General features: G+C 50.5%; 1 protein-coding gene across 2 annotated transcripts in view; it reads right to left on the bottom strand.

Annotated features, from left to right (window-relative positions):
* The window catches only part of UCHL1 (ubiquitin C-terminal hydrolase L1), a 62,734-nt gene that overhangs the window by 15,307 nt on the left and 33,266 nt on the right, over positions 1 to 14,161 (bottom strand). For both annotated transcript variants that reach the window (XM_075346994.1, XM_075346995.1), the window contains exon 7: positions 676 to 734. In XM_075346994.1, the coding sequence (XP_075203109.1) occupies positions 676 to 734 (59 nt within the window). The remainder of the gene's footprint in view (positions 1 to 675; positions 735 to 14,161) is intronic.

The following is a 14,161-nucleotide window of genomic DNA, read 5'->3' as shown; positions in this document are numbered from 1 at the left end:
TCGCTATGTGTGAACCCAGCTTAGGTCTTCACAAGCTGTGTAGCCAATGTAGTCCATGCAATAAGCTCCTGGTACTAAATCATTGCAAGTAAACAGCACACAGCTTCATCAGAGACACAAACGGTTTTAACCCTAACCTCAGGGTGTACAGCTTGAGATTACATTGCAAAAACCTGCTGATCGCCTTCAAGGGAATCTGTTACACAAGGAGTATTGAGTGTTTGATGTTGCAGATTTTCCACACCTATTAGGTTAATTACAGCGTTTGTAGACTCAATCATGCACCACCTATGGTAAGCAAAGAGTTTTTGGACTGCAGCACTGTACTTACATGTGTTGCGGTAACCCCTTTTACAACTGTAAATTCAGGGGGAATCTGAAAAGTTAGCCTTGCCCTGTTCCTTAAAATAAAGCCCAGTGGATATATTCTCTGCACAATTGTGTTTATAATCCCATAATTTTAGAAATGTAATGGTAGTGTATTTGATATGAAAGTTAAGGCATTAGCAGCAGTTTGAACCAAGATTGTAGCATGCCCTTTCCATGCCACCAAAAATAGTCCATTGCATTGTTTTTCATATTAATTTGATCTTTTAACAATGGTTTAAACAATCAGGCATAAGAGGCACAACAAGTTTTGATTTACAATATATTAAAATTGGTTTAAAGCCTTACCTCCAGTAATGTTCCTTTAGAAGTAGCACCATGGTCAATAGGCTTTGAAGTTAACCCATCTAATAAAACAAAAAAATGTTAAAGTACATCACATTGAAATTGCATAATATTGAGGGTACTAGTGTAACAACGTAGAAAATGAAGTTTACAAGCCAGATTAGATAGGAACCATGCCCATGAGCTTAGGAGTAGCTAGACAAGGTGAAAGTTGCCATTATTTGCTGGCCAGAACAGCCAGTGTCAGCAGGTTTTTGCATACTGAGTCTATGAAATAAGAAAAGTACTATAGAAGGAGAAAGACAAGTTTGTCTTTAGTGCAAAGAAGGGAATTTTGTTTACTTACCGTAAATTCCTTTTCTTCTAGCTAATTGGGAGACCCAGACAATTGGGTGTATAGGCTATGCCTCCGGAGGCCGCACAAAGTATTACACTTAAAAGTGTTAAGCCCCTCCCCTTCTGCCTATACACCCCCCGTGCTCCCACGGGCTCCTCAGTTTTGGTGCAAAAGCAAGAAGGAGGAAAAAGAATTATAAACTGGTTTAAAGTAACTTCAATCCAAAGGAATATCGGAGAACTGAAACCATTCAACATGAACAACATGTGTACACAAAAAAACAGGGGCGGGTGCTGGGTCTCCCAATTAGAGCTAGAAGAAAAGGAATTTACGGTAAGTAAACAAAATTCCCTTCTTTGTCGCTCTATTGGGAGACCCAGACAATTGGGACGTCCAAAAGCAGTCCCTGGGTGGGTAAAATAATACCTCGTAAGAGCCGTAAAACGGCCTCTTCCTACAGGTGGGCAACCGCTGCCTGAAGGACTCGTCTACCTAGGCTGGCATCCGCCGAAGCATAGGTATGCACCTGATAGTGCTTCGTGAAAGTGTGCAGGCTCGACCAGGTAGCCGCCTGACACACCTGCTGAGCCGTAGCCTGGTGCCTCAAAGCCCAGGACGCGCCCACGGCTCTGGTAGAATGGGCCTTCAGCCCTGAGGGAACCGGAAGCCCAGCCGAACGGTAAGCTTCGATAATTGGCTCCTTGATCCACCGAGCCAGGGTTGATTTGGAAGCCTGCGACACTGGCCAGCGACAAGGACAAAGAGTGCATCCGAGCGGCGCAGGGGCGCCGTACGAGAAATGTAGAGTCTGAGTGCTCTCACCAGATCTAACAAGTGCAAATCCTTTTCACATTGGTGAACTGGATGAGGACAAAAAGAAGGTAAGGAGATATCCTGATTGAGATGAAAGGGGGATACCACCTTAGGGAGAAATTCCAGAACCGGACGCAGAACCACCTTGTCCTGGTGAAACACCAGGAAAGGGGTTTTGCATGACAGCGCTGCTAGCTCAGACACTCTCCGAAGTGAAGTGACTGCTACTAGAAAAACCACTTTCTGCGAAAGGCGTGAGAGAGAAATATCCCTCATTGGCTCGAATGGTGGTTTCTGAAGAACCATCAGCACCCTGTTCAGATCCCAGGGTTCTAACGGCCGCTTGTAAGGAGGGACGATGTGACAAACCCCCTGCAGGAACGTGCGTACCTGTGGAAGTCTGGCTAGGCGCTTCTGGAAAAACACAGAGAGCGCTGAGACTTGTCCCTTAAGGAAGCCGAGCGACAAACCCTTTTCCAGTCCAGATTGAAGGAAGGACAGAAAAGTGGGCAAGGCCAAAGGCCAGGGAGAAAAACCCCCAGCAGAGCATCATGACAGGAAAATTTTCCACGTCCTGTGTTAGATCTTGGCGGACGTTGGTTTCCTAACCTGTCCCATAGTGGCAATGACCTCTTGAGATAATCCTGAAGACGCTAAGATCCAGGACTCAATGGCCACAGTGTCAGGTTGAGGGCCGCAGAATTCAAATGGAAAAACGGCCCTTGAGACAGCAAGTCTGGTCGGTCTGGTAGTGCCCACGTTTGGCCGACCGTGAGATGCCACAGATCCGGGTACCACGACCTCCTCGGCCCGTCTGGAGTAACGAGGATGGCGCGGCGGCAGTCGGCCCTGATCGTGCGCAACACTCTGGGCAACAGTGCCAGCGGAGGAAACACATAAGAGAGTTGAAACTGCGACCAATCCCGAACTAAGGCGTCTGCCGCCAGAGCTCTGTGATCGTGAGATCGTGCCATGAATGCCGTGACCTTGTTGTTGTGCCGGGACGCCATTAGGTCGACGTCCGGCCTCCCCCAGCGGCAACAGATCTCCTGAAACACGTCCGGGTGAAGGGACCATTCCCCTGCGTCCATGCCCTGGCGACTGAGAAAGTCTGCTTCCCAGTTTGACGCCCGGGATGTGAACTGCGGAGATGGTGGAGGCCGTGGCTTCCACCCACATCAAAATCCGCCGGACTTCCTGGAAGGCTTGCCGACTGCGTGTTCCGCCTTGGTGGTTGATGTAAGCCACCACTGTGGAGTTGTGCGACTGAATTCGGATCTGCTTGCCTTCCAGCCACTGCTGGAACACTTTTAGGGCAAGATACACTGCCCTGATCTCCAGAACATTGATCTGAAGCGAGGACTTTTGCCGAGTCCACGTACCCCGAGCCCTGTGGCGGAGAAAGACTGCTCCCCACCCTGACAGACTCGCGTCCGTCGTGACCACCTCCCAGGATGGCGGTAGGAAGGATTTCCCATGCGATAAAGAAGTGGGAAGAAAGCCACCCCCGAAGGGAAGCTTTGTTAAGGATGTCCCAATGAAGAGGACGCAGGTGAAACTGCGCGAAAGGGACTGCCTCCATTGCTGCCACCATCTTCCCCAGGAAGTGCATGAGGCCCCTCAAGGTGTGTGCCTGACCTTGAAGGAGAGATTGCACCCCTTTCTGTAGTGAACACTGCTTGATCAGCGGAAGCTTCACTATCGCTGATAGGGTATGAAACTCCATGCCAAGATATGTCAGCGATTGGGCTGGTGTCAGATTTGACTTTGGAAAATTGATGATCCACCCGAAACTCTGGAGAGCCTCCAGAGAAGCGTCGGGGCTGTGTTGGCATGCCTCTTGAGAGGGTGCCTTGATCAGCAGATCGTCCAAGGGATCACCGAGTGACCCTGAGAGTGGAGGACCGCTACTACGGGAGCCCTAACCTTGGTGAAAACCCGTGGGGCTGTAGCCAGGCCGAACTGCAGTGCCACGAACTGCAGGCGTTCGTCTCCTATGGTGAAGCGCACGAAGCGTTGGTGCTCTGGAGCAACCGGTACGTGGAGATAAGCATCTTCGATATCGATCGATGCAAGGAAATCTCCTGGGGACATTGAGGCGATGACGGAGCGGAGGGATTCCATCCGGAACCACCTGGTCTTTACGTGTTTGTTGAGCAGTTATGGGTCCAGGACAGGACGGAAAGACCCGTTCTTCTTTGTAACCACAAACAGGTTGGGGAAAAAACCTTGACCCTGTTGCTGAAGAGGAACATGGACCACCACTCCTTCTGCCCTCAGAGTGCCCAGCGCCTGCAGAAGAGCCTTGGCTCGCTCGGGAGGCGGGGATGACCTGAAGAATCGAGTCGGGGGACGAGAGGCGAACTCTAACTTGTAACCGTGAGACAGAATGTCTCTCGCCCAACGGTCTTTTACCCTTGGCAGCCAGGTGTCGCAAAAGCGGGAGAGCCTGCCACCGACCGAGGATGCAGATTGAGGAGACCGAAAGCCATGAAGCCGCTTTGGTAGCGGCACCTCCGGTGGTCTTTCAGGACGTGACTTAGACCGCCATGAATCTGAGTGCCCTTGATCTTTCTGAGGCCTTTTGGACGAGGAGAATTGGGACCTGCCCGCGCCCCGAAAGGACCGAAACCTCGACTGCCCCTTCCTCTGTTGGGGTATGTTCGGTTTGGGCTGGTGTAAGGATGTATCCTTTCCCTTGGATTGTTTGATGATTTCATCCAAACGTTCGCCAAACAATCGGTCGCCAGAAATTGGCAAACTGGTTAAGCGCTTTTTTGGAAGCAGAATCTGCCTTCCATTTCCGTAGCCACAAGGCCCTGTGGAGTACCACCGAATTGGCGGATGCAACCGCCGTACGGCTCGCAGAGACCAGGACAGCATTAAAAGCGTAAGACGCAAATGCCGACGTCTGTGTGGCTGCGTCAATTTGCGCTTGACCTGCTGATAGCTTGTAGCACCCATACGGCTGCAAATGCTGGGGCAAAAGAAGCGCCGATAGCTTCATAGCTGGATTTCAACCAGAGCTCCATCTGCCTGTGAGTGGCATCCTTGAGTGAAGCCCCATCTTCCACTGCAAGTATGGATCTAGCCGCCAGGCTAGGATCCACCTTGGGACACTGAGTCCAACCTTTGACCACGTCAGGGGAACAGGATAACGTGTATCCTTAAGGCGCTTTGAAAAAAAACGCTTATCAGGACAGGCACGGTGATTCTGGACTGCCTCTCTGAAATCAGAGTGGTCCAGAAACATGCTCAGTGTACGCTTGGGAACCCTGAAACGGAATTTCTCCTGCTGAGAAGCAGACTCCTCCACTGGAGGAGCTGAGGGAGAAATATCCAACTTTGATTGATGGACGCAATAAGATCGTTCACTATGGCGTCCCCGTCAGGCGTATCAAGATTGAGAGCGGCCTCAGGATCAGAATCCTGATCAACTGTCTCCGCTTCATCAACCAGAGGTTCCCCCGCTGAGACCCTGACCAATATGAAGATGTCGAGGGGATTTCCCAGCGAGCTCGCTTAGTCGGTCAGGGGCTGGGGTCTGTATCAGAGACCTCACTCTGGGATCTATGAGACACCCCGGGGGGACCTTGCTGGTCCAACTGAGGGGGGCCAGGGAGCAATGATTCAACAGTGCCCCTGTGCTGAGATACCGGTCTGGATTACTCAGTGGATCCTGCCGGTAGCGGGGTCGTACATGCGGCGCAGGCAGCATAGTAAGCCTGTGTTTGGCACTCCTGCCTTTTATGGGCGCCATGCTGTTGTCTTCCCTGAGCAACACAATATATATATCCAGAATCAACTGTGCACCATAAAGTGTAAAGTATATCTTATAAACATATAATTTAAAATTACACTCCTGCAGAAATGTGGCTAGCACCACAGATGCTGCATGCCCCCCGCTTAAAGCGGTTGTGAGGCCACCAGGGTCCCTGCCTGGGTCTGTCAGAATTTGTCCCCCTCTACAGCGTTCAAGGAGCTGACAGGAATGTCCTGAGGAGAGGAGGGAGCCGTGGGCGTGACCCAGAAAGTGCGGGAACTGGTGCCTGCACTGTGCACAGTGAGGGGAGTGGAGTATGCAAAGCATGCTCCAGCCCTCAGTGCTGCTCGTCCTGTGCAGCTTCCCGCCCTTCCCCTGCTTGTCAGGGCTGTGGGCGGGAGGAAGAAAGACTAGGCCGCAAAAAGCCGGGGAGTCGAGTAATAAACGCGGCCGCCGTAAAAGCGCGGCCGCGTGGAAGTCCCCGGCGCACTACAAGTCCCAGCCGCGCCTCAGTGTTAAACATGGCGGCGGCGGTCAGCGCGGTAGTCTTCCTACATAAACACACTCAGCGATGCTGAGTGTGTAATGGCACATTAACCCGGTCAGCGCCGCGGTCCCCGGTGCACTAGCACACCCAGCAATGCTGGAGTGTTGCTGTGCTCGGTCCCCACGGGGACACAGAGTACCTCCAAGTAGCAGGGCCATGTCCCTGAACGATACCCGGCTCCTATCCATCAGGCTCCCAGGAGTTGTGGATGAAGCACGGTCTCAGTGCCTGGAGACCGATAGGATCCCACTTCACCAGAGCCCTGAGGGGGATGGGGAAGGAAAGCAGCATGTGGGCTCCAGCCTCCGTACCCGCCATGGATACCTCAACCTTAACAACACCGCCGACAAGAGTGGGGTGAGAAGGGAGCATGCTGGGGGCCCTATATGGGCCCACTTTTCTTCCATCCGACATAGTCAGCAGCTGCTGCTGACTAATCTGTGGAGCTGTGCTGTGCATGTCTGCCTCCTTCGCACAAAGCAAAAAACTGAGGAGCCTGTGGGAGCACGGGGGGTGTATAGGCAGAAGGGGAGGGGCTTAACACTTTTGTGTAATACTTTGTGCGGCCTCCGGAGGCATAGCCTATACACCCAATTGTCTGGGTCTCCCAATAGAGCGACAAAGAAAAGGGAGGTGGGATCAATTAGCCTAGAGAACGTGCTCGTTTTTAGGTTAATTATTTTGACCTGGATGGTGATTGACTAGTGGCTAGAAAGTGTGGGTAAGGAGTGTGCCAGAACATTAATATGGCCTAAAATGGCCAAACAACCACAAATCTGCAACACCTTACTTTATAGTATGGGAAAAGGCACAGGTGGCATAATTACATATCCGATTTCTCTGATAGTTAAGACCTAACTGCAGATTTGCAATGTGGCAACTTTTGCTGTGGAAAACCAAGACCACCTTTGATAAGCATATAGCCAGCAGGAAAGGAAATCAAGCCTATATAACTTGTCTGAAGTGTATGGCCACCAGAAATGCAACCTTTCATTAACAGGAACTTTTGGGAGACTCTACAATAAGACTCCCACAGCACAGACAGAAGATTAAGGTCCCAAGCGTCCACTGTATGCCTTTAACAAGGGGCATAAAAGCCACCCCTGACAGTCTGTACACTGGCTTCTCATGAGATTATGGAAGAGAGTCAACTCTGGGGACCATATATAGACTGGACTGAAGAAAAGAATCATAGGAATTGTCACAGGATACAAATACCTCTGCACGCGAACACGTAAAATGCAGAAGATTGCGGTTTACAAGACTACAGAAAAAAAAAAAAAAAAAAAAAAAAAGAAAAAGAAAAAAAGAAAAAGAAAAAAAGAGGGAAGACAGTGGGAGACCATCATAATTGAGGGGAATCATCGGTCACCAACTGTTTGTTGGAGTTTCATGCCTCACAGCCATGATAACTAAGGTCTTCAGTCTTCAAATTGCTGGAAGTAGGAAGAGCAGCATGAACTGTCCAAGAGACCAGTACATTTACAGCAGAGTCCCTCAGGACCTGTGAAGGTCTGTCAGGAGGTGCACCAACAAAGGCAGAATGGGGTTTCCAACAACAGGTATGCAGAGTTTTGCCAAAAATGTGGCCAGTAAAAATCACTGCAGTGTCAAGTTCTACCCAGGGAAGGATTATGTTGGTTTCAAAGGCTGGTGCCATCCTGATTAAGTAGGGCAAACAGTCAGTTGTCTGCATGCTAAGTGGGTGGTCCCCAAGAAGGGAGACTAGTGGGAAAGCCAGAAAAATTGGTAAAGCTCTAGAAGATTGATCAGGAGGCAGTATTCCTCTAGAGATCCTAAGTGGAGTGATGATTACCTGCTCCCCCACCTCAAGACTGGCATCAAATATCACTTGTTACTGAAGGGGGTAGAGAGCTGCAGTACAGCATATCGTGGCCGACAGCTGCTGCTTTTAGGTCTCTAGACTTACAGGTAGACTGATGTCATTGACTCCTTGGATCATTACTTGATCCAAGTAGACAATAAAAATCACTACAACGTTACACTGTCAAATGGACTCAACACCCAAGACCATCCTACCCAGAAACAAGGTCTATACCCACAAATGGAGACTGGTTGAAAGATTCTCTGGTGGAAGGCAGACCCAACCATATGGCAAAGGCAATATCCAAAACTTACAGGAGCTAGGATTGTGTCTGACATGATTTGTTAGTTGATCCAGCTAAGGAATTCCCAAGTGATTTTGAGAATGGACATTCAAGTCAGATACAGCATGACTTCCAGACCTCTGCAATGCCAAGAGTGCCATCAAGGGAGCAAACACTTTTGTATTAGCAACAGCTGTCTGGGTCTTCAAAGTTACAGTAAACTAGAAATTAAATGACTGCAGAGCCAAGAGGTCCCTTTTTGGACTCTGCAGAGGGAACATAAGATGCATTGGACATGTCCAACAATCCACCAAGCTTCTGTGACAAGACTATGAACCACAGACTCCACACAACCTGTACAAGTCTGTGGCCTAGGTCTGAGCAAGCCATCCTCCTTGGGGGGGACAGCAGATTGAAATTGTATCCCTGGAAATTGTCTCTGAACATGAATTACATGGTGCGGAGAGCATGAGTGATGAACCAGGTTGGATGGCAGAAAGGCAAATCATTTCCCTGACCTAAAGAAAAAAAAACCCCAAAAAAACTCATCAAAATCGCTGAAAGAAGATGTCCCTCCACCCAAATAGGTGAACTGCATGGAGGGCAAAAGGAAACGCAGGTCTTTGCAGTGGTTGGAAAGACTTGTCAGGAAGGCTTCTGTGTAAGCCATTTACTTCAGAGGTCCTTGTCATCTCCACAGGAAGTGAATTTGTTAAAGCAGCATAACCTCTAGGAATCTCTAGATGGCCGAGTGTAGGATTCCATGAGGCAGAGCGCTCTTTCCATTTGGTAGCATCCTTGACCTTATCTAGAATATTCCAAATAGCATAGGATCTATGAAAGCCTGGCAAGGGCATTTTTTTGTATGCTGCTCAGGACTTGAGCACCAAGCAGCCATGGAATTGACTTATTTGTGGGCCAAAAGTGTAGACTTCTGAAACCTTGCAAAAGTTAATCAGGAGAATCTTCTTGATCTGTCTTTGCAATTGCTGCCATCTTAAGGCCTTGTGGGAGCCACTTACACAAGGCAACGCAAACTTTGCTAAGAAAGTAAGATACAAGCCAGAACCAGCTGCCAAAAAGGCAGTTCTAGAGTAAGTTTCTTATTCTGCAGGTCACATTAAATCAGGAAGGTGAAAGCTAGAGGTTCTAGAGATTGGTTCCCTTTAACAGATCTCCAAGTAGCCAGTCACCAGGATTTTTGTATATAGCCTAAAGCCAATGCTGTACTGGCATTATCGGGCTGATTCTATACATACCTGTAGTGGTCAGCTCGGATGTTTAGGTTTTGAAATCCAAAAGAAGGGAATTTTGTTTACTTACCGTAAATTCCTTTTCTTCTAGCTCCTATTGGGAGACCCAGACAATTGGGTGTATAGCTACTGCCTCCAGAGGCCACACAAAGTATTACACTTTAAAAAGTGTAACCCCTCCCCTCTGCCTATACACCCTCCCGTGCATCACGGGCTCCTCAGTTTTGGTGCAAAAGCAGGAAGGAGGAAACTTATAAATTGGTCTAAGGTAAATTCAATCCGAAGGATGTTCGGAGAACTGAACCATGAACCAAAAGAACAATTCAACATGAACAACATGTGTACACAAAAGAACAACCAGCCCGAAGGGCACAGGGGCGGGTGCTGGGTCTCCCAATAGGAGCTAGAAGAAAAGGAATTTACGGTAAGTAAACAAAATTCCCTTCTTTGTCGCTCCTAATTGGGAGACCCAGACAATTGGGACGTCCAAAAGCAGTCCCTGGGTGGGTAAAAGAATACCTCGTGATAGGGCCGTCAAACAGCCCTTTCCTACAGGTGAGTCACCGCCGCCTGAAGGACTTGTCTACCTAGGCCGGCATCCGCCGAAGCGTAGGTATGCACCTGATAATGCTTGGTAAAAGTGTGCAGACTCGACCAGGTAGCCGCCTGGCACACCTGCTGAGCCGTAGCCTGGTGCCGTAATGCCCAGGACGCACCCACGGCTCTGGTAGAATGGGCTTTCAGTCCTGATGGAATCGGAAGCCCAGCAGAACGGTAGGTGTGAAGAATTGGTTCCTTGATCCAACGCGCAAGGGTGGATTTGGAAGCTTGCGACCCTTTACGCTGACCAGCGACAAGGACAAAGAGTGTATCCGAGCGGCGCAGAGGCGCCATGCGGGAAATGTAGATCCTGAGTGCTCTCACCAGATCCAATAAATGCAAACCTTTTTCAAATTGGTGAACTGGATGCGGACACAAAGACGGTAAAGTGATATCTTGATTGAGATGAAAGGAAGATACCACCTTGGGAAGAAATTCTGGAATTGGACGCAGAACTACCTTGTCCTGGTGAAACACCAGGAATGGAGATCTGCATGATAACGCCGCCAGCTCGGACACTCTCCGAAGAGACGTGACCGCCACTAGAAAGGCCACTTTCTGTGAAAGACGAGAAAGGGAAACCTCCTTCATAGGCTCGAAAGGCGGCTTTTGGAGAGCAATTAGAACCTTGTTCAGGTCCCAGGGCTCCAATGGCCGCTTGTAAGGGGGGACGATATGACAAACCCCTTGCAGGAACGTGCGTACCTGAGGAAGTCGCGCCAGGCGTTTCTGAAAAACTACGGATAGCGCGGAGACTTGACCCTTAAGGGAGCCAAGCGACAAACCTTTTTCCAACCCAGACTGCAGGAAGGAAAGAAAAGTAGGCAATGCAAAAGGCCAGGGAGAAACTCCCTGAGCCGAGCACCAAGATAGGAATATCCTCCACGTCCTGTGGTAGATCTTGGCGGAGGATGGTTTCCTAGCCTGTCTCATGGTGGCAACCACTTCATGAGATAAACCTGAGGCCGCTAGGATCCAGGACTCAATGGCCACACAGTCAGGTTCAGGGCCGCAGAATTCAGATGGAAAAACGGCCCTTGAGACAGCAAGTCTGGACGGTCTGGTAGTGCCCACAGATGGCCTACCGTGAGGTGCCACAGATCCGGGTACCACGACCTCCTTGGCCAGTCTGGAGCGACGAGAATGGCGCGGCGGCAGTCAGACCTGATTTTGCGGAGCACTCTGGGCAACAATGCCAGAGGTGGGAACACATACGGTAGTCGGAACTGCGACCAATCTTGAACTAAGGCGTCTGCCGCCAGAGCTCGGTGATCGTGAGACCGTGCCATGAAAACCGGGACCTTGTTGTTGTGCCGTGACGCCATCAGGTCGACGTCCGGCATCCCCCAGCGGCGACAGATCTCCTGAAACACGTCCGGGTGAAGGGACCATTCCCCTGCGTCCATGCCCTGGCGACTGAGAAAGTCTGCTTCCCAGTTTTCTACGCCTGGGATGTGAACGGCGGATATGGTGGATGCCGTGTCTTCCACCCACGTCAGAATCCGCCGGACTTCCTGGAAGGCTTGCCGACTGCGTGTTCCCCCTTGGTGGTTGATGTATGCCACCGCTGTGGAGTTGTCCGACTGAATTCGGATCTGCTTGCCTTCCAGCCACTGTTGGAAGGCTTGTAGGGCAAGATAGACTGCTCTGATCTCCAGAACATTGATCTGAAGGGTGGACTCTTTCCGAGTCCACGTACCCTGAGCCCTGTGGTGGAGAAACACTGCTCCCCACCCTGATAGACTCGCATCTGTCGTGACCACCGCCCAGGATGGGGGTAGGAACGACTTTCCTTTTGACAATGAGGTGGGAAGAAGCCACCACCGGAGAGATTCCTTGGCTGCCTGAGAGAGGGAGACCTCCCTGTCGAGGGACGTCGACTTCCCGTCCCATTGGCGGAGAATGTCCCATTGTAGTGGACGCAGATGAAACTGCGCAAAAGGAACTGCTTCCATTGCTGCTACCATCTTCCCTAGGAAGTGCATGAGGCGCCTCAAGGGGTGCGACTGGCCCTGAAGGAGAGATTGCACCCCTATCTGTAGCGAGCACTGTTTGTCCAGTGGAAGTTTCACTATCGCTGAGAGAGTATGAAACTCCATGCCAAGATATGTTAGTGATTGGGTCGGGGTTAGATTTGACTTTGAAAAGTTGATAATCCACCCGAAACTCTGGAGAGTCTTCAGTGCCACGTTCAGGCTGTGTTGGCATGCCTCTTGAGAGGGTGCCTTGATAAGTAGATCGTCCAAATACGGGATCACGGAGTGACCTTGTGAGTGCAGGACTGCTACTACTGCTGCCATGACCTTGGTGAAGACCCGAGGGGCTGTCGCCAGCCCGAAAGGTAGAGCTACGAACTGCAGGTGTTAGCTTCCTATAACGAAGCGTAGAAAACGCTGATGCTCTGGCGCAATTGGCACGTGGAGATAAGCATCCTTGATGTCTATTGATGCTAGGAAATCTCCTTGAGACATTGAGGCGATAACGGAGCGGAGAGATTCCATCCGGAACCTCCTGGTTTTTACGTGTTTGTTGAGCAGCTTTAGATCCAGGACGGGACGGAACGACCCGTCTTTCTTTGGCACCACAAACAAATTGGAGTAAAAACCGTGACCTTGTTCCTGAAGAGGAACAGAAGTCACCACTCCTTCCGCCTTTAGAGCGGACACCGCTTGCAGCAGAGCATCGGCTCGGTCGGGCGGTGGGGAAGTTCTGAAGAAGCGAGTTGGAGGACGAGAGCAGAACTCTATCCTGTACCCGTGAGACAGAATGTCTCTCACCCAACGGTCTTTGACCTGTGACAACCAAATGTCGCCAAAGCGGGAGAGCCTGCCACCGACCGAGGATGCGGAGAGAGGAGGCTGAGAGTCATGAGGAAGCCGTCTTGGTAACGGTTCTTCCGGCTGGCTTTTTTGGGCGTGATTGAGTCCGCCAAGAATCTGAGCCCCTCTGATCCTTCTGAGTCCTTTTGGACGAGTAGAATTGGGACCTGCCTGAGCCTCGAAAGGACCGAAAACCAGACTGTCCCCTCCTCTGTTGAGGTTTGTTTTGTCTGGGCTGAGGTAAGGATGAATCCTTACCCTTGGAGTGTTTAATGATTTCATCCAAACGCTCACCAAACAATCGGTCACGAGAAAAAAGACAAACTGGTTAAGCACTTCTTGGAAGAAGAATCTGCCTTCCATTCTCTCAACCACAGGGCTCTGCGTAAAACCACAGTTGGCTGACGCCACCGCCGTACGGCTCGTAGAGTCTAGGACAGCATTAATCGCGTAAGACGCGAATGCAGACATTTGAGAGGTCAAGGGTGCCACCTGCGGAGCAGATGTACGTGTGACCGTGTCGACCTGTGTAAGCCCAGCTGAAATAGCTTGGAGTGCCCATACGGCTGCGAATGCTGGCGCCAACGACGCTCCAATAGCTTCATAGATGGATTTTAACCAGAGCTCCATCTGTCTGTCAGTGGCATCTTTAAGTGCCGCCCCATCTTCCACTGCAACTAGAGATCTGGCTGCAAGCCTGGAGATTGGAGGGTCCACCTTGGGACACTGTGTCCAGCCCTTGACCACGTCAGGGGGAAAAGGATAGCGTGTATCTTTAAGCCGTTTGGAAAAACGCTTATCTGGATAAGCGTGGTGTTTCTGGATTGCGTCTCTAAAGTCAGAGTGGTCCAGAAACGTGCTTAATTTACGCTTGGGATACCTGAAATGGAATTTCTCCTGCTGTGAAGCTGCCTCCTCCGCAAGAGGAGCTGGTGGAGAAATGTCTAACATCCTATTGATGGACGCTATAAGATCATTCACTATGGCGTCACCATCCGGGGTATCTAGATTGAGAGCGGCCCCAGCATCAGACTCCTGATCAGTTACATCCGCCTCATCACACAGAGTCGTCCCGCTGGGACCCTGACCAGTGTGATGAAGTTGAGGGTCGCTCATAGCGAGCCCGCTTAGGTTGTCTGGGACTGTCGTCCGAGTCAGAGCCGTCACCCTGGGGTGCATATGACACCCCCGGAGCTAGGAAGTGGTCCAGCTGAGGGGGACCAGGGGGCAATGGATCAACAGTGCCCAT

The sequence above is a fragment of the Anomaloglossus baeobatrachus genome, chromosome 1, assembly GCF_048569485.1.
Source record: "Anomaloglossus baeobatrachus isolate aAnoBae1 chromosome 1, aAnoBae1.hap1, whole genome shotgun sequence".
NCBI classification, from domain to species: Eukaryota; Metazoa; Chordata; class Amphibia; order Anura; family Aromobatidae; genus Anomaloglossus; species Anomaloglossus baeobatrachus.
This window is presented reverse-complemented; position numbering and strand designations above follow the sequence as displayed.